Source organism: Bos mutus, chromosome 9, assembly GCF_027580195.1.
Source record: "Bos mutus isolate GX-2022 chromosome 9, NWIPB_WYAK_1.1, whole genome shotgun sequence".
Classification (NCBI taxonomy): domain Eukaryota; kingdom Metazoa; phylum Chordata; class Mammalia; order Artiodactyla; family Bovidae; genus Bos; species Bos mutus.
In genome coordinates this window covers 76,997,068-77,023,899 of record NC_091625.1, presented here as the reverse complement: position 1 = coordinate 77,023,899, position 26,832 = coordinate 76,997,068, and the positions used below count along the sequence as shown (strand labels likewise).

At 41.9% G+C, this 26,832-nt stretch overlaps 1 protein-coding gene and 1 pseudogene across 1 annotated transcript; one reads left to right on the top strand and one right to left on the bottom strand.

Moving 5' to 3' along the window:
* Positions 1-2,843: 2,843 nt before the first annotated feature.
* On the bottom strand, positions 2,844-2,933 carry LOC138989271 (U5 spliceosomal RNA; annotated as a pseudogene).
* A 4,174-nt stretch (positions 2,934-7,107) lies between these two features.
* On the top strand, positions 7,108-9,521 carry CITED2 (Cbp/p300 interacting transactivator with Glu/Asp rich carboxy-terminal domain 2). The gene is made up of 2 exons (XM_070376768.1): positions 7,108-7,353; positions 7,820-9,521. The coding sequence occupies exon 2, from the start codon at positions 7,828-7,830 to the stop codon at positions 8,647-8,649; it is 822 nt and encodes a 273-aa protein (XP_070232869.1). The 5' UTR covers positions 7,108-7,353; positions 7,820-7,827; the 3' UTR covers positions 8,650-9,521.
* The last annotated feature ends 17,311 nt before the right edge of the window (positions 9,522-26,832 follow it).

Sequence of the window (26,832 nt, the reverse complement as noted above, 5' to 3'; positions counted from 1 at the left end):
AGTTTGGATAAGATTTTTTTTTAAGTCTCACCCCGAATTAGAATTCTGTGATTTTTGTATTGTCCAAAGCATTAGTTTTCATAACAGTTTAATATCAGAACAATGTTTTAAAACAAATTTGAACAAGAACTCCTTAATATATAATGCACACAAAAGTGAGGCTAAGAACACTCAAGGTCTATAGAACTCAATTTGAAAACCACTGATCTAAAGCTCTCTTTTAAGAAATGCTTTGCTTTTTTCTTTGTCTCAGTGGAAAAGGAAAACATCTGGAAAGGATCCACCATATTCATTTCCCTGTGCATACACCAGAACATATGGATTAAGTCACCTGTCAGCTTTTTCTTCTCCAGATTAAACAGCCATTATAAGTCCCATTTCCCATCCTTTTAAATATATTTCCTTTTTTTTTACAATGAACCGTCTTTAGTTTCTGTAACTCTTTATTAAAATGTAAAGTTAAAAACCAACCACAATCTCTGAGAAGAGCCAAGTGCAGCAAAAGAATTACTTCCAGTTCTAGCATTTGATATTCTCACTTCTAACACACTCCGATTGTTTTCTTTTTAATAACAGAATTCCATTGCTGCCTCCCAACCAATAGCTCAGTTTGACTCACAATGTGTGTGTGTGTGTGTGTGTGTGACTGAATATGTTATACCTAGTCAAGCTTCTTCGATAGCTCAGTTGGTAGAACGGAGGACTGTAGGAACTTGATTGATGAATATGTTATACCTAGTCAATAATTTCCTGTCCAATACCCGTTCAATTTGTTACTGGGGCCTTCAAAGTTTTTCCTATTGAATGTAATCCTGTTTTCGATGGCATATCTATCTAGTTAAGGTCACTCCGTTTTCTTTTGCTTTCCAACATACTTCATCCAACTTTATAACCCATGTGAGTATTGTCTAGTTTATTGTTAAGAGAGAGAATGCATGCCTGCTCAGTTGTGTCTGACTCTTTGTGATCCACGGACTGCAGCCCACCAGGCTCCTCTGTCCATGAGATTCTCCAGGCAAGAATATTGGAGTGGGCTGCCATTTCCTTCTCCAGGGGAACTTCCCAATCCAGGGATCGAAGCCACGTCTACTGTGTCTCCTGTATTGGCAGGTGAATTCTTTACCACAAAGTCACCTAGGAAGTCTGAATTTATGGTTAAAGTTGTAGAGTAATAAAATGTCAATTATCCAAACATACTTGAGGCATGTTATGGACTAAATTGTGTCCTCTAAAATTCATACACTGAAGCTTTAACTCCCAGCATCTCAGAATGTAACAGTATTTGGTTATAAGATCTTCAAAGAGGTGATTAAATTAAAATGAGGCCATAATGGGTGAGTCCTAATCCAATCTGACTGAAAGTGAAAGTGAAGTTGCTCAGTCATGTCCGACTCTTTGCAAGCCCATGGACTGTAGCCTACCAGGCTCCTCTGTCCATGGGATTTTCCAGGCAAGAGTACTGGAGTGGATTGCCATTTCCTTCTCCAGCGGATCTTCCCGACCCAGGGATGGAACCCAGGTCTCCCGCATTGTAGATAGACACTTTACTGTCTGAGCCACCAGAGAAGTCCACTGGTGACAGGCAAAGAGACACCCAGGACTTCAGCACAAAGGCAACAAAGAAACGACCAGGTGAGGACACAGCTAGAAATCAGCCATCCGCAAGGCAAGGAGAGAGGCCTCAGAAGAACGAACCCTGCTGACACCTTGATATTGGACTTCTAGCATCCAGGATTGTGAGAAAATAAAGTCTATTGTTTAAGCCACCCAGTCTGTGGTATTTTGTTAAGACATGCCAGGCAGACTAAAGCAAGATACTCTATGCATGACACTGTGCAGTCCCTGGGGGCTCACCAAGGCACCTTTGCCATCACACAGAAGGCTACAGCAGGGGGCACAAACACACAAAACTCAAGCCTGAATAAGTCAGAAAGGAAGAGCTGAGCAAAATGCCCTGGGAGGCACCAAGGGCGCCAGAAGTTTTTCTATCTGGGGATCAGGGAAGGTTTGAAAAAGATGTTATCTGAGCTAGGCCTTCAAAGATGGGCAAAATTCCAATCAAGGCGGGTGGGGGGAAAAGGCAATTCAGGGGAACAGGACTTCACGAGCATAAACCAGGCTTACTCTATACCCATGATCACTTTCAGAACAACCCCAGTCATCACCCACCTGTGGACAAGATTGGTAGTTCTCAAACTGGACTAAATATCAGAACTAATTTAAAGGCTTTTTTTTAAAAAACATGTAGATCCTCAGGCCCCACTCCCAATCTACTGAATCAGAGATGATGTTCTAGAATCTTCAACCATCTTCTCAGGTGAGATAGCATCAACTCCGTCAAGTTTTAAGACCCCTGTTTAATAAAAACATTTCACTGTCCCCTGCTTCCATGGTAAAATAACTTTCTATCAAATGTGAAAATACATGAAGGCAGAAAAAATTCTTCCAAGTTTAGTCATGGAATTTGTACTTTATTTCCAGTAATTTGTACTTTATTAATTAGAACAAAATTCATAGGTTTAAAAATTATATGAAGATCTTATTTTGACATAGACACATATATGTAAGGCAGATAATGCAAGGCTGCATACAGGGCTTCTTCCTGTAGAAGAACTTCTTCCCAATTATTCCACAGACCAGCAAAACAGAATTTTCCATCCTGTGAATGAAGGAGAATAGGAGGAAAGGAGAAAGGCAGAAATAGGGATTGTTGTCACACTTCATGCTCAAATAGAGGCTCCTGCCTCATTATGGTGGCCAAGTGGACGGTGGGACAAAGCAGCAGTGGTGTTTTTCTCTTCAGTTAAGACCTGGAGTCAAGGTCTTGGGAGGAGGGGAAGAGGAGAGTGGGCCCAACCAGTGTCTGTCTCTGTCCACAGAAATCTTTAGTAAAAGGCAAAAGATTTATATAATCTGAAGGGAAACCAGAGTATCAGTGTCTGTCTCTGATTGAGTCCTTCTCTCCCCTTTTCCCTAATCCCTCTGAAAAGATAGGTGTTGGGTAGGTTGGGTGGCAGGGGGTGTGTTTGTTTTTTTAACTCTCAAAATCCTCCTTCCTGAAGTGATGAAAGTAATCCGTACTTGTTCAGGTGAGGATTAGGTGAGATCCTTTAGAAAGTATAATAAAACCCAATATTAGAACCCATGCTGCCCCCCAGCCTCACCCTGGCTCCACCACACAAGTATAAAATGTTGTGTATATCTTCTGAAGCTTGGCCCTTCTGTCAGCCTTTCCTCAATTCAGTTTAGCTGAAGCCCAAGGCTTACCTCTAAAAGCTCTGTTTCAATCAAAAGTTCACACCAATAGGGACCTCCCTCCCTACTCAGCAATCAACGATCCTCGCAAACAGATGAGTTTTCCTCAAGTCCATGCCAAGCCACAATGCAGACAGTGGTAAGCTGCTGTTCTCCTTTCTGCTAGATTTCTCTGCTGCCAACCTGGAAAGTAACCTTCTCCAGAAAAATCTTCCCTGACCACCCCCTCCTTAAGCCCTTTATTTGGGTTCCCTTGGTACTTCTGCTATATTCATTCCATCCATCCATTCCCTCATTAATCTAATCAGTGAAAGACTTGTTTTAGACACAGAATAAACAGGCGAAGTCCCTGCTCTCTCCGGGAGCTTTCATTCCAGCGGGGGAAGACAGTGAAAACTGAATATGCAACAAATCAGGTAGGGATAAATACCATGAGGAAAAACAAAACAGTGTAGGCAAACTGTGCTAGTTGTGGAAGACAGTCAGGAAGACCTCAGGCTGAGCATTCACATGAAGGAATGTAAGTGCAGACCAGCAGGAGAGCTGGGAAGAGAGTTCCAGCCTACATCTTTCTTCCATGATGGTGGGGATCCCGTGTTACTCAGTTTCTCTACCACTGTTATGGGTTGAATAATGGCTCTCCAAAAATGTTGGACTCTTAATCCCCAGGACCTTAGGAAGAATTTTATTTAGAGATAGGGTCTTTACGGAGATAATCAAGTTAAAAGGAGGTCATTAGGATAGGTCCCAGTCCAATATGACTGGAGTCCTTATAAAATGGGGAAATTTGGACATACACACAGGGAAGAAATGCCATGCGAGGATTAAGACAGAGATTGGGGCGATACACATACAAGCCAAGAAACATCAAAGATGGCCAGCAAATCACCACATCTAGAAGAGGGGCATGGAACAGATTTTCCCTCACGGGCGCTCCAAACCAACTCTGCCAACACCTTCATCTTGGACTTCTAGACTCCAGAACTGTGAGACAATAATTTTCTGTTGTTTAAGCCTGAGCGCCCTAGGAAAGAAATACAACCAAAAGAAATACAACCATATACCACCTTCAGGGCCACATACAGCTGCACTGCCTCACCCCAGTTCACAGGATAAGCCTCTGCTTACATTGGGTTTTGCATACTCCTGGATGACTGTAGTAGCCCACCAACTGGATTCCCCACTCCCAGTCTTACTTTCTCAATCCATTCTCCACAGTATTGTCCTGATCGCTTTAAAATGAAAATTTGATCATCTCACTGGTTCACAAGCCTTCACTCACTTCTCTTTACCTTCAAGACACAACCCTAATTTCTCATCTTGGGGACCAATGCCTGTAGGATCCAGCCTGTTCACCTCTCCAACCTTGTTTCTCCCACCTGTGTCCCCCTCCTGGCCTCCATTTATCACCACTCCTACTGGGAAGCCTTCCCAAGGCTGGAAGTCCAGGTTGTCCCTCCTATGTGCTCCAGAAGTCCCTGTGCTTAGTGCTGCTGTGACACTTATCAAAGTGTGTCCAAGGCTTGTTTGTCCATCTCCACTCTTGACCGTGAGTTCTTGTCCTGGTTGTCTCTCCAGGAGCTAGGAAAAGTGCCCGGCACTTGGTAAATATTCACTGGATGGATGAATAAATGAACAAAGCACACCATGTTCTCACCAGCTGGTCCCAGAAGGAATTTTTTTTTTCCTCTAAGGGTTGGGGGATGGGGAGGTGACCTTTCAAGGGATTTCTCAATAGTTTGTGGAACCACTGGAGCAGGATGGAGCTGCACCTTTCTTTAATGGTTTCAAGGGGAATTTAGATTAGACATTCAAGAGCCAGTCCTTGTGTCGCAAGACACTGCAGTACAAGGAAGGGAAGTAAACAATCTATCTGGCAATTTTTGAGGGGGAGGGGCTGGGGCGGGGAAAGTTGACCAGTATTTTTGAGCCTATTTTTTTGATAGGAAGTATCAAGTTTGTTGTTGTTGTTTTCTCAAGCCTCTGATTCTGTAACTGCAAGCCCATGACCTACAGGTATAAGTCGTGGGTGGACAAGAGATCAGGGGATTCTTGCAACCCAAACTGCAATATGCTCCTGTGCAAACATTTTTTGAGGTTTAAAAATTATTGCACGCACGGTTATAAATGATGGAGGGTGTGGAAAAGGAAAGAGAGGAAGACAGTAACAATGTTTAAATCCATATATTAACTATTCTACACATATATAACTAAAGGAAGACAGAGGGGTAATAAATTCAAATAATCAGGATTTGCTCTCTTCTGCAAATTCTTGAAAGGGGAAATGTATCAGAATTTCCAGTCTTCAAAAAGGGCCTTAAAAAGTCCTGTGAGCAAGATGCGAGAAAAAAAAAAAAAGCGGGGGGGGGGGGAACTTGCTCTTCACAGCAGGAAGTCGTCAATGGATATCTAGTTATGAAGAAACAACTCTGAACAGAAGTCCTTATTCGGAGCGCTAAACTCACTTTTACCACATAAAGAGCAATTTAAAAGCTCCAAGCAACCTCATCACGGTGTTGGGGAAACAATTCGGCTTCCCCATTTGAGAAAGCAAGAGAGCTCCGACTGGGTAGTGGCCCAGGCCCGCGTTAGGGCTTTTATTTGCAAGTCAATGAGCCAAATGGACGACCAGGCTAGTTGTGCCGCGTTCTGGGAAGCAAGGTTATTATTATCGCCTATTGGCCCACTGAGCAATTTCACTGAAAAGGAAGAGTCCCAGCAGTGTGTGTGCGCGCGCGGTGCCATACGGGACGTGCAGCTACGTGCCCACCTCCAGAACGACTTTATTTACAAAGCGATTACCATGTTATCTATTTGTTTTCCTTTTCCAGCTTCAGCAGCCTTACTCAGCCCTCGAATTTCTTAATTACAAACCCGTTCGCTTCTAAATCAACCCCAAACCGTCAGGCAGAGCCCGGAGGGAGGCTGTGCAAGTTTGCACACACCCCCACCTCCCGGATCAAGGGCAACAGCAGAAGCAAGAAACTGTGTATGTGCAAAAAGGTGGATCTGGGGACGAGGATCGCTGAGTTTGTTTACAGAGCAGAGACGCCTCAGCTCGGATGCCAAAGCTACCAAGAGCTGCAAACGCAAACTTAGCAGAAGCACACGTACCCCGGGAGCGGCAAGCAGCCGCGAAACCGCGGACCGGATTCCCAGGCGCTGGAGCGGGGGCGGAGGAGCCCGCGAACGCGCTCGGTCCACCTGCAGCGGCTGCCGCTGCCGCTCCCCGCCCCCAGCTCCTGTCCTTGAAAGGAGTGGAGGAAATGCATCTACACGCAAAATGTCTAGATCAGGTTTACCTACTGCTCCTACAAAAACACAAAGGCACAGTTCAGGAAAGCGCGCACAGGGGAGGGGGCATTATTTGCCCGGGGCTTAAAAACCCACTAGGGTAAACACAGCCATTCTTTGCAACCCGGGTAGGCTTTTGCAAAGCCGCGGAGGCAGAAAGGCACTAAACAGGGGGCGCTGTGTGAACCCTATTTTCCCACAGAAAGCAGCCCAGGTCGCTAGGTGAGCTCGAGGTGGGGATTCGGCCAGAGTGGGGCGGTGAGTTTTCCTAGTTTCTCTCGCGGCGGGCGCTACCTTCGGGCTGAGCGTCCAGGGAGGACTTTCTGCGCCGGGGCGGTCTGGCCTGGTATTTGTGGGCCGCGAAGAAACCAGAATCGGGGGGCAGCGGGGCGGGGCCTGGGCCCTCAGGCTCTGCGCACGTGCCTCTGGCCGCGGGGACGCGGCTGCCCAGCCCGGTCCTGCGTGCCTGATGTTCCGGAATCCGCGTTTGCCCGCCGCCCGCCGGGGAGGCTCTCGCTCCGCCCTTCCTGAAATCCCTTATATTAACTGTGGCCAAAGCCCTAAGAAACACAGCTCATTGTTGGCAGCTGCCGGGCGGTCTTGCCGAGCTGTGAGTGCAGCAGAGGGGAAATAAAAGGGAACGGCTCCGATCCTGCCCCAGCGGCTGCTGCAAGACTTCGGCGCCGACTTCGCGACTGCGAGCGCCTTCCACGCCAGGAAGGCCCCGTCTATGTGCTGCTGAGCCGGTCCTGGACCCGACGATCCCGCCCTCGGTCTTCGGAGCAGAAATCGCAAGGACGGAAGGTAAGTGCGTCGGGCGAAGCTGGCTGGGGCTCCTGCCAGGCCAGTCCTCCGAGGGCTGGGTTTGCCCGGAGGAAGAGCGCGAGGCGGAGCTGGGGAATAACAACAGGATGTGCAACAACAGGATGAGAAGGGCTGATTTAATGCCTGAAGTTCGCGGCTGGGCTATGGGGCACTTCCTTTATTAGGCGACTTCGGGGAGCCAGAGCGGGGTGTGGGCTTGGGTCCCCCGCCGGATCGCAGGGGAAAGAGCTGTTTGTGCAGCGCGCAGATCTTCTGTTGTGGATGGCAGGTCTTTCCTTGGTGGGTAGCCCGGGTGCACAGGCTCCTAGCGGGATCTTCGGGATGAGGATTCGCAGCTGAAGTGCGTCGGATGAACCTGGGAGCCAGGGGCGAGGAAAAGTGGGGTGCGCCGTGGTGGGCGACACGTGTGGCGCGGGGTCTTACCGTCTCCCCTTTTCACTTGCAGGACTGGAAATGGCAGACCATATGATGGCCATGAACCACGGGCGCTTCCCCGACGGCACCAACGGGCTGCACCACCACCCTGCCCACCGCATGGGTATGGGGCAGTTCCCTAGCCCCCATCATCACCAGCAGCAGCAGCCGCAACACGCCTTCAACGCCCTAATGGGCGAGCACATACACTACGGCGCGAGCAACATGAATGCCTCGAGCGGCATCAGGCACGCGATGGGGCCGGGAACTGTAAACGGAGGGCACCCCCCGAGCGCGCTGGCCCCCGCGGCCAGGTTTAACAACTCCCAGTTCATGGGCCCCCCGGTGGCCAGCCAGGGAGGCTCCCTGCCAGCCAGCATGCAGCTGCAGAAGCTCAACAACCAGTATTTCAACCATCACCCCTACCCCCACAACCACTACATGCCGGATTTGCACCCTGCTGCGGGCCACCAGATGAACGGGACAAACCAGCACTTCCGAGATTGCAACCCCAAGCACAGCGGCGGCAGCAGCACCCCCGGCGGCTCGGGCGGCAGCAGCACCCCCGGCGGCTCTGCGGGCACTTCGGGCGGCGGCGCGGGCAGCAGCAATAGCGGCGGCGGCAGCGGCGGCGGCAGCAGCAGCAACATGCCCGCCTCCGTGGCCCACGTCCCTGCTGCAGTGCTGCCGCCCAATGTCATAGACACTGATTTCATCGACGAGGAAGTGCTCATGTCCTTAGTGATAGAAATGGGTTTGGACCGCATCAAGGAGCTGCCCGAACTCTGGCTGGGGCAAAACGAGTTTGATTTTATGACGGACTTCGTGTGCAAACAACAGCCCAGCAGAGTAAGCTGTTGACTCGATCGAAACCCCGGCGAAAAAAAAATCAAATACCCCAACTTCTTCGGTGTGAATTAAAAAAAAAAACATTCCCTTTAGACACAGTATCTCACTTTTCAGAGCGTGAAAGGTTTGAGAACTTGGAAACAAAGTAAACTATAAACTTGTACAAATTGGTTTAAAAAATTGCTGCCACTTTTTTTTTTTTTTTCTGTTTTTGTTTCGTTTTTGTAGCCTGGACATTCACCTCCCTTATGTAGTTGAAATACCTAGCTAACTTGGTCTTTTTTGTTGTTTGTTTTTACTCCTTATTTCCTCACTTTCTCCAGTGCTCAACTGTTAGATATTAATCTTGGCAAACTGCTTAATCTTGTGGATTTTGTAGATGGTTTCAAATGACTGAACTGCATTCAGATTTATGAGGAAAAGGAAAAATTGCATTAGTTGGTTGCATGAACTTTGAAGGGCAGATATTACTGCACAAACTCTGCCATCTCGCTTCATATTTTTAACTATGCATTTGAGTACAGACTAATTTTTAAAATATGCTTAACTGGAAGATTAAACAGATGTGGGCCAAACCATTCTGGATCAGGAAAAGTCATACTGTTCACTTTCAAGGTGGCTGTCCCCCTCCCCCATATGTACAGACAATAATAGGGTGTGGAATGTCGTCAGTGGCAAACATTTCACAGGTTTTTATTTTGTTTCTGTCTTCAACATTTTTGACACTGTGCTAATAGTTATATTCAGTACATGAAAAGATACTACTGTGTTGAAAGCTTTTTAGGAAATTTTGACAGTATTTTTGTACAAAACATTTTTTTGAAAAAATACTTGTTAATTTATTCTATTTTAATTTGCCAATGTCAATAAAAAGTTAAGAAATACTTGCTTTCTAGAAGTCATTTGGGGGTGGTTATTCCCTTTGGTGGCTTTGTTTTTTCCTCTTGAACACTACTGAGGAGAGTCAGCATTCCAAAGGATAAATTACAGGACACTAAAACAGGTCATGATGAGCTTAAAGTGGAGAGCAGGATTTAACATAATTGGCATAATGCTTCATTGTTATCACTGTAACATGCCTCTTGGTGTGGTTTAATCAAAAGCTGCAAAGTTGTCAAAGAGCAATTTTTTTTTCTTAATTGCCATCATCTTCAAGTGTACTCCAGAGTTAGAAAGGTTTGTAATACTAAATGTTACAAATACTGTTTCACAGGGTGGGAGGGGGAAATCAAAGTGTTTCTGGTTATATCTGATTCAACTACTTAAATGGAGGTAGACTGGAATAAAATACTGGGAGATTGATGAGGATGGCATTAAAATATAAATCTGCCTTTATCTCTAGTGACGAATTTTATTTCTCAGCAAAAGTACTAAAGACAGGCACACATTTTCTGGCTTGAGGGGGGCGGAATTCCACCTTGAGGTTTTCTATTTTTTCTCTTACAATATTTAAAATTTACTCAGCAAGGTTGATGCAAAGGTCAAATTAAGAGTCTTCACAAGATGGTCCCTCTCAAGCATGCCGTTTTCCAGAATTCTGAGCTTTTACTATTACACACATTGGGTGCAAAGGACATAACGATAAGATCCTTTTTAATTTTACCTGCATGTGTTATCAAGAAGACATAACTACAGTGAAGTAGGTGTCAAGTTTTGCCTTGTATAATCAAGCAAAGGAAAAAGTAATATTGTTAAAATTTCAAATAATCCCAATTGGCAGGAGAATGAATTTTGTTTTCCCTTTCATGTTTACCTTCATAAAATCAACATATCTATATTCATGAAAAAAAAAAGTTATACATAACCCACTGGAGGAGAACAGAAATGTAGGTTGTGGAAAATCTCACAATCCTTTAAAAGAACATTTCATTTAGACTCAGATTCTAATCTTAAATATCATATTTCATAATAAAAAATCAGGAGATGAAGGTATAGAGAAATGTTAAATTATAGTGAGTCTGACGTAAAGGCTGATTTCAGTAAAATTCAGATCACCTATTCTATAATTCTGTTTCCAAGGCAGGCCATTAAGATGTACACTCCACTGGGTTTTTTATACCTCTATAATTGACACTTCCTTATTAAAAATTATTTTGTAAGTAATTTCACTGAAAATATACCATCATTCAAAACTCTTCACTCCGTTTAAAGGCTAATCCAGATTTCCCACATTAATAGTTAAAGCTGAAGTTTTCTTCAGCACGAACATGTCAATACTAAATCTGTGATCAGCAGTAAATCTTCCTGGCTAAGCATTTTCACAGTAAGTTTTTCTTTTTCCTTTTTTATCTCCCAGAGGCTCAAGTGAAAAAAAAAATGTTGGCGTACATATTAATATAGCAATTGTAGTTGTTTTTTACTTGTGCCAGGAAAAAAGACAAAAGGGAAGGCCATTGGAGGCGTTGTTGTTGTTGTTGTTGTTTTACATAAAGAAAGAAGCAAGAGAATTGTCTTGCCACCACTCTTCACCATTTATTCTGCCAGGGAATTAGCCACAACACCTGCTCTGTCACTAAATTCCTCCTGCTGCTCTAAGGCCGGAACACATATGTGAAGATGCAGAGCCCAAGGAACTATTATTAGATCCATAGCCTATCTCTGCCAGAAGAGAGGACTCAACCCAGAAACGCGGGGTGAAAAGCTCAATTTCTCTTCAGTACAAACACAAACTCCCTGGACCCCTTCATTTGAATGATCTCTATTTCATTAAAACTCTTTAATAATCAACAACTGAGTAGATTCTATGGGATTTTTGCAGGTCTCTTAAGCAAAGCAAAATAACTCCTGGTTTTAACAACCTGATTCATGAAACCTGTACGGTGACCTAGATCACCGGGCTACTGGCAGACATTTGCAAAACCTTTTGTGGTCTTGCTTCCTACCTACTAAGTTGCTTATAGCATATGGGGAAATTTGACCTCTGTACCTTGGCTGTTTTTCAAAAAGTTCTAATATGGAACAAGAGTTTCTGTTCTTTAAGTTTTGCCCACAAATACACCTTTGATTTTCAAGAAGAGATCATTGATAAGCCACAGCAAAATATCACAGAAACACATCAGAAAAATAAGAACATGTTAATAAAAAGCTTGTATCTCTGTTGTGGCTGCTAAAAATCCTGGTAGCAGTATCTTTGCTGGAGCTGATAAAGACGTTACAGCTATGGATGGGTCTTTGAAGAACAGTTACCTAATCACCACTGTTTATGGGGTGCTAGTCTAAAGCACAAGTACCAGAAGGCTATCATCTATTGTGAAGTTTATGGTCTCCGTGACTTTTACTACTGTAAACTGGGATAGCTATAAATTGATGTCAACATTAAAGGCCAGATCCTTTAGAGCAAAATATTAATCCACTAATCTATTATGGGTGGCCGGCTTTGAAATATAAACTTTGCAGTCCTGGACCATTAGGTGTTTTCGCCCCCTTGTGGAATTTATTTAGAAGGTCAAAGGAAAGCTAAGAGCTCAAGAGGGTTTTATTTGTTTTACTGTTGTTGTTGTTTTACCATTTCTGAAGACTTCATTTTCTTTCTTGAAGCAAACAGCATATATTTCAGAAAGCCAATTTTCCATCAAAGAAGATTCCAAAATAAAACACCCTTTATGAAAAGTATTTTACTTACCAAAGACCTTAACTTGTGATTAAATGTACATACTTGAAATGTGCCTCATGTTTCAAAATGGACATTGGCTAAGGGATTTTCTTACTAAAAGGTAATGAGCAATGCTTTAGCCTGTCAGTTAAAGCTGACACGCTCTTTACCCTCAAAACAGAACTGCTGATTTGGAATCGGTGTAAATAATAACGCACATGATGTACAGAGTTAGAAAGGTAGAGGAGAATCTCCAGGAATGCACAATGCAATTATCTACATTGGAATGTGATCAAGCCATGGGCTCTAATCTTGTGAAAAGGGCCACAGGATATTTAATGAGACTAGAGTTGCTGCCTAATTGATTCAGTAAAATTTATTTTAAAATAAACTTGGCAGATAACATTGTCTCCCCAAAATAAATAAATGTAGAATTCAAGGAATTTAGGACTCAAGCCATTGGAAATTTTCTCCTCTCCTCTATTGTTTTACTAGCACAAGAGACATGGCACACACAGCCTCAGGATGGTGTTCATCATTTTGGTACTTATACCATGATCATCTGAATGAGAACTCCCAGGTAGGTTGAAGCAAGAGACCCATAGGTAGTACATCAAGTAACTTAGCCAGTGAACTGCTATTATCATGTGTCCTGTTTGTCTTTTCCCCTCAGAGTAGAAGGAACAATAGCAATGTCAGAATTTTAATAGCAATGGACTGGCTTAAATTACCTGACCTATTTTTATCCAGCAAGGAGAAAAATGATGTTTGTTCTTTTTTTTTTTTTCCTGGTAGCCATTGTTATCATTTAAATTAGAAACAGAAATATAAGGACATTTTCTATTAAATAGTATATTGTTCATAAACAGCTTTAGTTTGCCAATAAGACCCACCTATATTTTTGAAAAAATTTGACACCTGAAGTAAAGAAATTTTTCCCTTTACAGGAAGACTTAAATTCATAAGTAATGCTAAATAATGAATTGAAAATGTTCTAGGAGTTGAGGGTGTGAATTTCTATAGTATTTTGCTATTTGTGAACATAATAAAGAGAAGTTAGGAGAAGTAGGGTTCTACTGTGTTGAAGAACTGAATCCATGATCCCCAGAAAAAAAAGAATTTTCAGCCAACCATTCTCCTATTTTTGATGAAAAGATATTGACTTTTTGGAGGCTGAATCTTTATCAAGTACTTCTTTTCCTAAGATGAGCATGAAAGTTTCCAGTCCCAAGGGGTTGGTTTGGGAGGGCTTCTGGAGAGTTCTGCTTGGGTAAACCAAGGCATGCAGAATGAAACAAAGCAGCTGAAAGACAAGCTATGAGTACCATTACTGGCTTTATATGTTGTTGATTTTCATTAAAGTGAAAAGTGAAGTCACTCAGTTGTGTCCGACTCTTTGTGACCCCACAGACCGTAGCCTACCAGGCTTCTCCATCCATGGGATTTTCCAGGCAAGAATACTGGAGTGGGTTGCCATTTCCTTCTCCAGGGGATCTTCCTGACCCAGGGATCAAAACCCAGGTCTCCCACATTGTAGGCAGATGCTTTTACCGTCTGAGCCACCATTAGGTTGAACTAATTTGAAAGATTAGTGAGACAGGGCAGGATTTGGGGTGAGGACGGTGCCTCACAGGATTTTTGGAATTTCTCCATGGCCTCACCATTGTACTCCACCCTGAAATCCTTCCCTTCCCTCTCAAGTAGAGGGGTTCCTTGATTACATTTTGAGTTGCTGAACAAAGCAGACAAAGAATTCTGGCTCCAAAGTAGCCTGTGGCAAGACCAAGTTGGTATGCTGCGCTTTGCAGGAGATACGCAAATAGGTGAGTGGCTTTTAAAAGTTAATAGTGCTAAAAGAATCCTGTCAATCCATTCTGAAGGCTGGTTGGGAAGCCAGCTTTTGGCCTGAGTTAAAGTCAAACTAGCATAAAATCAGAAAAAGCTGTCAAGGACGGCCAACTCCAGGTTATGATATTAGTTTGTGAACACTTGTAGGAGACAGTACGCAGAGAAAGGAAATGTAATCAGGGCTGTTGAAGCCTTTTCCCTTTCTGTCTCCCTAGCATGAATGTTGCATGCTCAGTTGCTTCAGTTGTGTCTGGCTCTTTGGGACCCCATGAACTGTACAGCCCTCCAGGTTCCTCTGTCCCTGGGATTATCCAGGCAAAAATACAGACCTCCTCCAGGGGATCTTCCTGACCCAGGGATTGAACACAAATCTCCTGGATCTCCTGCATTGCAGGTGGGTTCTTAACCGTTGAGTCACCCGGGAAGCCCATATCTCCCTAGGGGGACTAGTATAAAATACGGCCCTGTGTTCCTCTATGCAGCGTGGCCCACAGGAATTTTTTAAATTTCTAGTAAGCAACCTCTTAAAATAATTTTCTTCCCTTGGCTTTCTGACACTTAATATCTCCATGTTGACAAAACACATAGTGCTAAAATTGTGCACGAAAATCATAGGCCACCTTGTACATATTGTCCCGTTACATTTATTTGGAATGACTCTTTGAAGGAGGATAAGCAGGATGATGGCTAGTTCCATATTTCTTCTCTTTACACAATGTGTTTAGCAAATATATGGATGATGAGGCCAGGAGGTAAAAAGTGCCTGAATTGCTGTACTCCTAGTATTTTAGGTAAACTAAATATACAAATCTTTCTTAGGTTCCTCTATCTGATAACATATTTTAGAGTAATGACTCTCAGCTGGATAGGGCCACCCCTCTAGGAGGCAGATCAGAATGGAAGAGGGTAAAAGAGGGCAGTAATTTGGAAAAAAGAGCATATTCCATACTATTGTATATTGGGGAAAATGCTTAAATACATTATACTTCCAGTAAAACATAATGTAGAAGACTTTGAAAACTCTTCTTAACTAATGGGGCATGGATTTTAACAATAGTGAGAAACACTCTTTAGACTATATGGGACCAAATCAGAGAAATGCACCCTTCAGCCAGCATTACTTAAATCATTTTGTTGAGTCAAGTTTCCTGTGGTTGGGCTGACTTTGCTGAGTACCTGCGATGTAGTGGGTATTGTGGTAGTCTCTTTACATACATAATCTTATTAATCTTCACAATATGCTTGCAAGGTACAAGTCTTTATTTCAATTTTAGATAAGGAAACTGATATTTAGAGAGGAAGTAAATTGCTCAAGGGTGAAACAGCCAGTAGGAGGCTGAGTGGTTTTACAGATCTAGCTTCCAAGACAGTGTTCTGTAACAGGGCTGTTCTAAACCAAATTACTCCTATTCTTAGATGTCACTGATTGCAAGCCGATCAGACAACTTAATAAGAGTGCTTCAGGGAAAAAGCCACTGCATTATATGCACACAAATTGTAAGCTATACTAACACAGCTATGACATGTATCTATTTATACAATTACATATGACTTCCTTCTAGGATTCACAAGATTTCCGTCTATATTTTTTCAAACCCATTCTAAAGATTCTTCCAACTTAAGTGTGGCCCCCGACAGTGCAAGGATAGCATTTGTGATGAGTCTGCCGAATCCTTCCTAACGCTTTCACCATGTTAGCCCTAAAGTTGAAAGAATACCAGTGATTTAAACTGTAATTTTGCTTTTTTTCTTAATTGAATTACATATACTAATAAATAGTATATAGTTAGACAGTAAATAGTTTCTTTCAGAAATTAAGCCAGCACCTTAGCTTTGCCAATTCTGTAATCTATTAAATGAAAATCATTGGCTAAATTCTTCCATGTAAAGACACCGCATCACAACTTGACACCCTGTCTGGAAGCAACTATTATTTAACACTGATTATAAGATTCACGCTGATTTCAGAATATTAACATGTTAAAAAAACTGAACATCTTAGAATAAAGAAAATACAGTATTTAGTTACTTTACAGTTAATCCCCCTCAATCTGTCTAAACTTTTTTGATGGAGGTACAAGCCCAATTCCTTCTGCTTTGGTCTTTTACCGAAATGGAGAACTCTTCCATTAATAGTTAGACTTAAAAAAATAACAGGTCAAGAGTAAAAACCATTGAGTTGTAGCCTTAGCTCTGCAACCAAAGAGCTGGGTAATTCAATCACTATTGGCTCAAGTTTCTCCATCAGTGAAATGAAGGTGTATGTTTAATTAATACATCCTATATTCAAATCTTCATGAAGGAAACATAAACCCATTCCTATCATTTTCTCCCTTTGGAAAGTAAAATATTGGAGTAAAATATTATATAAAACTCCTTCAAAATATCATTTCTTACTGTTCTTTCTCTAATCTAACTGTAAGTCTGGGGGTGTGCTATAGACCTGAGCCAGTTGAGTCAATCCTCCAAGGGCTGCAATCATGTTAGTCAATGTTCCACTTCAATGTCAAAATGCCCATAAGTGTTGGCTGCTGAGATTTCCCTATCTGTAAGCAAATATCAAAAAATGACCATTCACAACATATTTCTGGTACATGCACTTGCAAAGACATAGGTGACTATGTAACATTCTTGAAAATAATTTGATCAGGTTCTGTTCTATTTTCTTACAGATTAAGTTCATTCTTCCAACCTCATAAATAACACTCTCAAATATTTACACTCTCTGTCCTTCACATGACTCTTCCTGAACCACAATCATCATTATTAACATCATCACTGTTATTGTTTATTTTCTCAGAGACAATCCCTTACATAATGTTAAAGTAGAGGAAGCTGGACAGTGTCAAACATTTTAAGTAGGTTCTTAAGGGTGGTCAAGGAGCAGGAGGCACATGGCTGTCATTTTATTTCCCTCCCCTCAACTTCCCAACGCACATAGTCTCTTTGTTTCACACCACAACATTCCTCCAATTTGGAGAACCAGTTGTAGCTAGATGACAAGCTAACAGACTAGTCAAAAATAACATATAAAGGGAATCCCAGAGCATAATTTGTAACTACCCAAGAAATAATTCGTAACTGACTGTAAAAGTAATGTAGCTAAAGAACTGCAACACAATATTATGACAATAAAATACTTGCTCCTTTCACTACTTGGCCACTAGGTGTAGCTGAAGGCCTGTAAGCCCATAATTGCATTTTTCTCCTGAGCAACCTAGAGTCCCATGCCTAAAGAAACTGCCCTCCACCACTGCCCTTCATTTTACTGAAACATACACTATACCACATGACCTATTATAACCTTCAACACTAAGGACAAGCCAAGGACACTTCTGTAACTCTCTGCCCAGGCACCGTTGCTCATTACACTCTAATAAAAATTGCAAATTGACCAAAGGTGTCTTTGAGCAATCCTCCACTTTTTTGCTCTAATTCTCCCCTACCCTTTCTGAAGTGCTCTCATCCTGCCTTCCATTTACTCAGGTACCAGGGGCTCAGTTTTCTGCCCCACTAAGAACATTTATACCTTAAGAGAGAAACTCTGGAGAGAGTACAGCATTTAAACTACAGGAATGTTTTGAATGATAAGACTGAGTGCCTCAGTCAGAAAGATATTTTTAGGTTGTTAATCCTTTCTCTGACCCATTACTCTCTCTCCTGTTTCTCCTCCTGCCTGTCAGGCCCATCCAGTTCAAAGTCTTTCATTGGCCCTTTGCTCTTACTTTAAATGTTGGTGGACTGGACTGTGGTTCAAACAGCTGCCTGAAAGCTAGCTAGCACATTAGCTGACCAGGAAAATTCCAACCAAGAAACAGAAACTATAGTCAGATTACAGTGGTGCTTAAACTGAAATTCTCTGGATTTGAGCCTAAGCGGTCCTTTGGGGGCCATATACTTATACTGAAGATAAGTGAAACCAGCTTGCGGAAGTCAAAAGGAGAATTGGTGTTCACTAGGCCTCTCACCTCACCGCACTAGCGAATTCCATGAATCCAGGGGAATGGAACACCTGGTCAGAACAAAGCAATACTAAGAGACCACATGATCCCAAATACAGATGGAGAGAGAAGGAACATCTGTCACTGACAGCTCCTGATTCAGCACCCAGAACCCAGCCAACAGCTGGGCATAGTTCCTATGAAATATCCCCAGACAAGTCTTCATCTGCTCTAACTTGAGTGATTTTAAGTCAAACACCTATTTAATGACTCTGTGCTTTGGCATATGTTGACCCTCTTCGTTTTCCCCTTGATGAAGTGTCCTTCAAAATCCATCTCAGGTGTCTTCCTCTCTGAGAGACCTCCCTACATTGTGGCAGATTGGTTAATTCACTAATTTAATAATGTCAACAAGGACTTGTTTTTTTTTTCATTTTACCTCAGACTGGTGACAGGTGACATTAGAAGAGCTTACATGATGTATGGACCAACAAGGTCCAAAAGAATGGCTGTCTCTTTCTGTGGCTTTTTTTTTCCTTCAAAAGAAAAGAAAACTTCCCAGAAGAATTCCTTCCCTCCATGTACTGTGTCTCATTCCCTTTTCTGAACCAACCGCTGGGATAGGTTTTACCACAGGATGGAATTAACACAATTGGGGTAGGGTAGGTAGATGGAGGCCAACAACTCCATCACTAGAAGATTCAAAAGTTAAGTGAACTCTTTCCAAAATTCATGTTTTAAGGCCTGGATTTTTTGCTGGAACTTAAAAGAACTATTTTTAAAGCCTTTATATTTTCAAATAAGTCTTCTTTATATAATAAAGATGTATTGCTAACAAAATTATATTATAAATCACTCAGAGCAGGTTTATTTGATAAAGGTTGAAATGTCTTCTATAAAGTGACATTTGCTAATATAAATAAATATCCTCTTAAAAAGAAATATATACTCATTATGTCTTCATTTCTGGCCCTTCAAAAATTCTCTTGTTAATATGATTAATCAACAATTTCGTTGAACCAAGAAAATCATGTACATGTTGGCAGGTGATTAATCTTAGTACAAAATGAAGAGAACCTAATATTTATGAACAAATTATTGATAGCTATGTGGTATTTCCATGATAAAATTCATTGGTCCCTATGCCAAAGCCAAAAAAAAATACAGAATTAATCTGCTAAGACTGAAAAGGAGTGGGGGGCATAAGAGAAATCTACCACAGGATATCTTTTATTCTATCTACTCATTGCTTGTTCTAGCCTTCCACAAAATGCCTTTCTCCATCCCAGTAATGTATCCACATAAGAATACACATGATTTTACTTGATGACCATGCTTGGTTAGGTTTGCCCAGATAGACTGAATTGGTCTAATCATCATAACTTATCCACCTGGCTGCAGCTGACTGGTCCATGGATAAAACCTGACCCAATAAAAACCTTTCTCAGTGAGTTTAACAATAGAGAAGTCAAGTTTTTTCTCTAGTGATGAAATTATAAGTTTAAACTACTGTTAGCCATACTGCCAGCTGTACTGAATGAGCTAGTCTGAGAGAGTCAAGACAACATGAAGAGAGAAGTAGAGACAAAAATCTGAGTCCCTGAAGTCTAGTTGCAACTTTGTCTTTCCTGAAGTTTAGCTACATGAAACAATATATTTTACTGTCCCTGAACTAATCTGAGTTAGATTCAATCACATGACACAAAATCATCCTAACACATCCTAACACAAATTTTTTAAAATGTTTCCTTGAAATACATATTAGGGGGTTATTTTATACCTACACTAGTGAGTGAAGTAAAAATGATCTTTCCCACAAACAAATGAGGTATGTAAAGTGTCTGTTTTAAAGTATTAGAGGAAATTTAAAATTTCCTCCTCAGTTAAAGCTTCTAACATACTCTTGCACCGATATTACAGTGAGCAATGAGCACTGTGATGTGCTGTGCAAGTTTCCCTTCAGGACTGAAGGACTTTTTCCCTCAGTTTCTGGGAATGCAGCCCACAGACAGCCCACAGCTCTTCAGAATTCCTGGTCACGCTGCCCAAGACCATTCCTTTTCCTCAAGTTCAGTTCAGTTCAGTTGCTCAGTCGTGTCCGACTTTTTGTGACCCCATGGACTGCAGCACACCAGGCTTCCCTGTCCATCACCAACTCCCAGAGCTTACTCAAACTCATGTCCATTGAGTCAGTGATTCCTCAGGCAGCCTGCCTCCAATGACTAGGATAAAGGTCTGGTTCCTTCACCCCAACTCAGAACAACTCTGAAAGGCCATCCTAGCTTCAGAGATTTCCGGGGGTGAGTTGAGGACTTTATCCAGGCTGCAACGTACCCCATCATCTGCCCAATCTGCTTCCTGCCCCTCCCTTCCATAGGCAATGCTTCTAACAGTAACCCCCCCGGCCCAACCACTTCCCAGTGGGAGATGCCAATATCCATCTCAGAGGCCACTGACCAAGAAACCCAACTGCAAGACAGTACTTTTCAAAAATTATCAAATATTACGTGGTTTTAAGAAAATTCTCCAAGCTAGGCTTCAAAAGTATGTGAACTAAAAACTTCCAGACGTTCAAGCTCGATTTACAAAAGACAGAGGAACCAGAGATCAAATTCCCAACATCCTCTGGATCATAGAAAAAGCAAGAGAATTCCAGAAAAACACTACTACTGCTTCATTGACTACATGAAAGCCTTTGACTATGTGGATCACAACAAACTGCAGAAAATTCTTCAAAGATGGGAATACCAGACCACCTGACCTGCTTCCTGAGAAATCTGTATGCAGGTCAAGAAGTTAGAACCGGACATGGAACAACAGACTGGTTCCAAATCGGGAAAGGAGTACATCAAGGCTGTATATTGTCACCCTGCTTATTTAACTTCTATGCAGAGTACATCATGAGAAATGCTGGGCTGGATGGAGCACTAGCTGGAATCAAGACTGCCAAGAGAAACATAAATAGCCTCAGATATACAGACGACACCACCCTTATGGCAGAAAACAAAGAGGAACTAAAGAGCTTCTTGATGAAAGTGAAAAAGTAGAGTGAAAAAGTTGGCTTAAAACCCAACATTCAAAAAATGTAGATCATGGCATCCGGTCCCTTCACTTCATGGAAAATAGATGGGGAAACAATGCAAACAGTAACAGACTTTATTTTCTTGGGCTCCAAAATCACTGCAGATGGTGACTGCAGCCATGAAAAGAAAAGATGCTTGTTCCTTGGAAGAAAAGCTATGACAAACCTAGACAGCATATTACAAAGCAGAGACATTACTTTACCAACAAAGGTCCGTCTAGTCAAAGCTATGGTTTTTCCAGTAGTCATGTATGGATGTGAGAGTTGGACCATAAAGAAGACTGAGCACTATTGAACTGTAGTGTTGGAGAATACTCTTGAGAGTACCTTGGACTGCAAGAAGATCCAACCAGTCAATCCTAAAGGAAATCAATCCTAAATATTCATTGGTAGGACTGATGCTGAAGCTCCAATACTTTGGCCACCTGATGCAAAGAGCTGACTCATTAGAAAAGACCCTGATGATGGGAAAGACTGAGGCAGGAAGAGAAGGGGACGACAGAGGATTAGATGGTTGGATGGCATCACCAACTCAATGGACATGAGCTTGAGCAGGCTCCAGGAGATAGTGAAGGACAGAGAAGCCTGGTGTGCTTCAGTCCATGGGGTCACAAAGAGTCACACATGACTGAGTGACTGAACAACAAGAAAAACTATATAATATTTGAGCTTCCCTGCTGACTTGGTGGTAAAGAATAGCTGCCAATGAGAAGATAAGCCCCTGGATTGGGAAGATCCCCTGGAGGAGGAAATGGCAACCCGCTTCAGTATTCCTCACTGGGAAATCCCATGGACAGCAGAGCCTGGCTGGCTACAGTCCATGGGGTCACAAAAAAGTCAGACACATTTTAGCAACTAAACAACAACAAGAAAAACACAGTAACTAATGGTTTCTTAAAATTTCCTAGCACTTCTAAGCATTATAACAGAGAGCAGGATAAAAGTGTAAGGCATATCCCCTACCTTTAAGGAACTCACAGTCTCATTGGAGACATGCAGTGTAAGCAGTCATCCTCACTTGGCACAGCAATATGCCCAAATGAACACAAAATTGGCATATAGGGTGTGATTTATAAATACTAACTGAATGAATAAATGAGTGAATGAATGAATAGGAAGAGATATATATGAGCTGTGATAAGCCATGAAATTTGAGGCCAAGCCACACTCATCACTGTCATTTTTCTTTTATTCATTAACCCATTTTACCATTTGCCACTTTTCATATCAAAATATAGACTAATTGACTAAAACAAAAATGTAAGATCTTACAACAAATCTGCCTTGGTTTGGAGAAGTTCTTAGGGAAAAAAAAGTGTCCTTTTCCCATGTGCTAGAATCTAATCTATCAAACACTCTGAATAGCTGAAGCGGACCAACCACACTCTCATCTCACAAATATTATATATGGAGAAAGAGAGCTCTTCTACAGTCAGTAACAATCACCTCAACGTTGACAATTTCACGTCACTATAGCATTCTACAGACATCAACCCTACCTTACCTTATTTGATCCTCATGCCATCCTGGAAGGTTAGAAGGGTAAATATCATTGTGTCTCTATTTCACAGATGGAGAAACTGAAGTCCAGAAGTCCTGAATGTTAGAGGTGGCATTAAAATGAAATCCTCTGACTCCCACAGCAGCTCTACAAAGTCTTCAGTTTTACATAGACTACTCATGGGGCTCTGTCTCTTTCTCTTAAGATTGCTAAACGAGACCTATGATTTATGTTAGTAATAAGAGAATTTATACTTTTAGTTAGTTCTAGCAGCGCAATTAGCTTTGGACTCAGTAAAAGTCAGTCAAGCTTAATCAAGCAGAATTTGTATCATTGTATATATTACTCAGAAATAATGTATTTGAATATAAGCCTTGAATTAGAAAAACATAGAGAAGTTTTTCCAATTAATTATAGTCGTGTTTGAGCAGATAAATGTGTATTACATTCTAGACAATAAATATCTTTAACATCTATCTAGGATACTGTTTAGACGGTGATTGCAGCCATGAAATTAAAACACGCTTACTCCTTGGAAGGAAAGTTATGACCAACCTAGATAGCATATTAGAAAGCAGAGACATTACTTTGCCAACAAAGGTCTGGCTAGTCAAGGCTATGGTTTTTCCAGTAGTCATGTATGGATGTGAGTTGGACTGTGAAGAAAGCTGAGCGCCAAAGAATTGATGCTTTTGAACTGTGGTGTTGGAGAAGACTCTTGAGAGTCCCTTGGACTGCAAGGAGATCCAACTAGTCCATTCTGATGGAGATCAGTCCTGGGTGTTCTTTGGAAGGACTGATGCTAAAGCTGAAACTCCAGTACTTTGGCCACCTCATGTGAAAAGTTGACTCATTGGAAAAGACTCTGATGCTGGGAGGGATTGGGGGCAGGAGGAGAAGGGGACGACAGAGGATGAGATGGCTGGATGGCATCACTGACTCGATGGACGTGAGTTTGAGTGAACTCCGGGAGATGGTGATGGACGGGGAGGCCTGGGGTGCTGCAATTCATGGGGTCACAAAGAGTCGGACACGACTGAGCGACTGAACTGACTGACTGACACAATTCCTATTTACAATTTTATCTAGTGATAAAAACTAGGTTCTATCAGAAACCCTTTTCCTTTTCCACTCAGCTGTATCGCATAACATTCTATTAACTGAGATATACTTATTTTGAATGTCTACTTTGGAAGATCTCTTGTGGAGTAGAAGTGGGGGCGGGGTGAAAACTGATGGGAAAAGAAATTGTGCTGCCAGCTGCAATGTACCTTCAACTAATATCAGCTTGTTGTTTTCTCCACATGTTTTCAGCCAGCATATGGCAAAAGTATCAGTTTGCCTTCTCTTCCCTTCATGAGCGAATTGAGGTCATCTCTTGTGCAGTCATTATTCTGTAAGGATTACTCTGTAGGATGATTTGATTTCCTATTCTCTTGTCCACTCCTATTTCCAACTATATTTACATCTCATTGATTCTGAGGAATAACATCTTAGATCCATTCCATCTGTTCATGTACGTAATGAAGATTCAGTTTCTAAAGTGTTCTGTTCCTGAATATCAGTCTCATCCTGGCAGCTTGATTTATGGACTATATGACCTTGGCCAAGACAATTATGTCCTTGCTGGCTTTAGCTTCCTCCTTTAGACAAAAGAGATAATTATAATTGTCCTGCTTATTAATGTGTTTGGAAATACCACAGGAGATCCCTGGAAGGTATGGATTTAATGTTCATGGTTATGCATTAAACCTGAAAGTTCCTGACACAAACAGTAGATTGTCATTTTGGATTAGTGGATGTTTAAGGACAGCATCTGAGACAGTCATTCAGCTGGTGCTTGAGCTCCCGGACTGTCCAATAACTGTATCTTCTTCAGGCTTTCTGGTTCCCTTCTCATCAGCGAAAATTCACATTGAGCAATAAAACTTCACTTTTTGTTAATCAAGGACCCCCCACCCCCCACCCAGCAAAGCAAGCCATCTGTAAGTGTTGTTGGCAAAATTGAAAAGAATGTAAAGAGAGCTAAGAAAGTGATAATTACTAGTGAGAAAAATTAAGTTTTGAATATAGAGTGGAATGTGGAATTCAGCAGTGACTAGTGACTCTGTTTTGCAAATGATTCTGCCATATTTATGCAATGTGGAGGGAAGAAAAAGTGATTAAAGAAACTATTTCAGTAAAATGCTTTAGCCAATGCAAATATGGAAATTTCTGGGAAAAAAACTATATGTTAAAATAGTTTTGTAACTTGAAGGATTCCAGATGAGTTCGGATGTATCTCTCTCAAACATTAAGAACCTGCTATAAAAGGAAGTGTGGGGGCAAAAAAAGGAAATGTGGAAATGCTGGGCATGTTACTATTGTCTCACCTAATGAGATACTGTTCCATGCAATGAGTGCTGATCACAAAAAAGTTCCAAATACTTTTTTGACATCTAAATAAAAAAACTAAGCATTTTTTAAATTTACTTTTTAAAAAAGTTTTTTACTGAGGTATAGTTGATTTACAATGATTGTGTGAGTTTCAGGTGTATAGCAAATTGAGTCTGTTATACATGTATCTACTCTTTTTCACATTTTTTTCCCATGTAAGCCATTACAGAGTACTGAGTAGAGTTTACAGAGTATTGAGTAGAGTTCACTCTGCTATACAGTAAGTCCTTATAAGACTAAGCATTTTAAAACCCCAAGAACTCATAGGAGAATATTAAGCAGGTTAGATGTTGCCTGTGTTTGCTTAAAACTACTGACTACTTTAAAGGTGTCCCTGTGTGTGTATGTGTGTTCAGTCACGTCAGTCATATCTGACTTCGTGCAACCCCATGGACTGTAGCCTGCCAGGCTCCTCTGTCCATGGGATTCTCCAGGCAAGAATACTGGAGTGGGTTGCCATGCCCTCCTCCAGGGGATCTTCCTGACCCAGGGATTGAACCCACAGCACCACCTGCATCTTCTGTATCACAGGCAGATTCTTTACCACTGAGCCACCCAGGAAGACCAAAGGTGTCCCTAAAAGTAGAAATGCTCCTACCTTTTAATTTATCTGTTTTCCTTCTATGAATCTATTCTAATTAGTGTAAAATATGGAGAAACACATGCATTACAATATTTGTTGCAGTGTTTTATCCAGAGAAAAATTTCCAGAAATAATATACTTCTAAGGGGATGGTTCAGTAAATCATAGTGGAGACATGAAAGGAATATTATGTAGTCACTGAAAATGATGTAGTAACAGACTTCACTGAAAAGTAGAAATGCTGCAACAAAATTTAAGAAATTCAGAAGAATCTATTTTACTGTTTGAGCTTAACCTTGTGAAGATGTGTGTTGATAAAAGTCTGAATATAACTATGCCAAAGTACAGTGGTTTTTGAGCACTGGAATTATGAGTTCCAGTGCTCACAAATAATTATGAATTATTTATATCTGATGTACTTTCCAGTTTTTCTATAATGTACATATCTTACACTTTGTTGTTCAGTTGCTCAGTCATGTCCAACTCTTTGCAACCCCACGGAATGCAGCATGCCAGGCTTCCCTGTCCTTCACCATCTCCTGGAGCTTGCTTAAACTCATGTCCATTGAGTCAGTGATGCCATCCAACCATCTCATTCTCTGTCATCTTACACGTATAGAAGAAAGATAGCACTAAGTTGTGTCTGACTCTTGTGACCCCATGAACTGTAGCCCGCCAAGCTCCTCTGTCCATGGGATTCTCCAGGCAATAATACTGGAGTATGTTGCCATTTCCTTCTCCAGGGGAACTTTCCGACCCAGGAACTGAACCCAGGTCTCCCGCATTGCAGGCAGATTCTTTACCGACTGAGCTACACAGGAAGCCCTTACATGTATAGTCAGGGGAAAAAACAGAAAAATCTAAAATCTATCTTTCTAAAAATTAACAATATCATCTGCAGGAATGATGTGTCATGAAAAAAGGAGACACTACTCCAATGTCAAAAAATAAAATAGTCATTGACAATCTGCTAAGTCGCTTCAGTCGTGTCCGACTCTGTGTGACCCCATAGACGGCAGCCCACCAGGCTCCCCCGTCCCTGGGATTCTCCAGGCAAGAACACTGGAGTGGGTTGCCATTTCTTTCTCCAGTGCAGAAAAGTGAAAAGTGAAAGTGAAGTCACTCAGTCGTGTCCGACTCCTAGCAACCCCACGGACTGCAGCCCACCAGGGTTCTCCGTCCATGGGATTTTCTAGGCAAGAGTACTGGAGT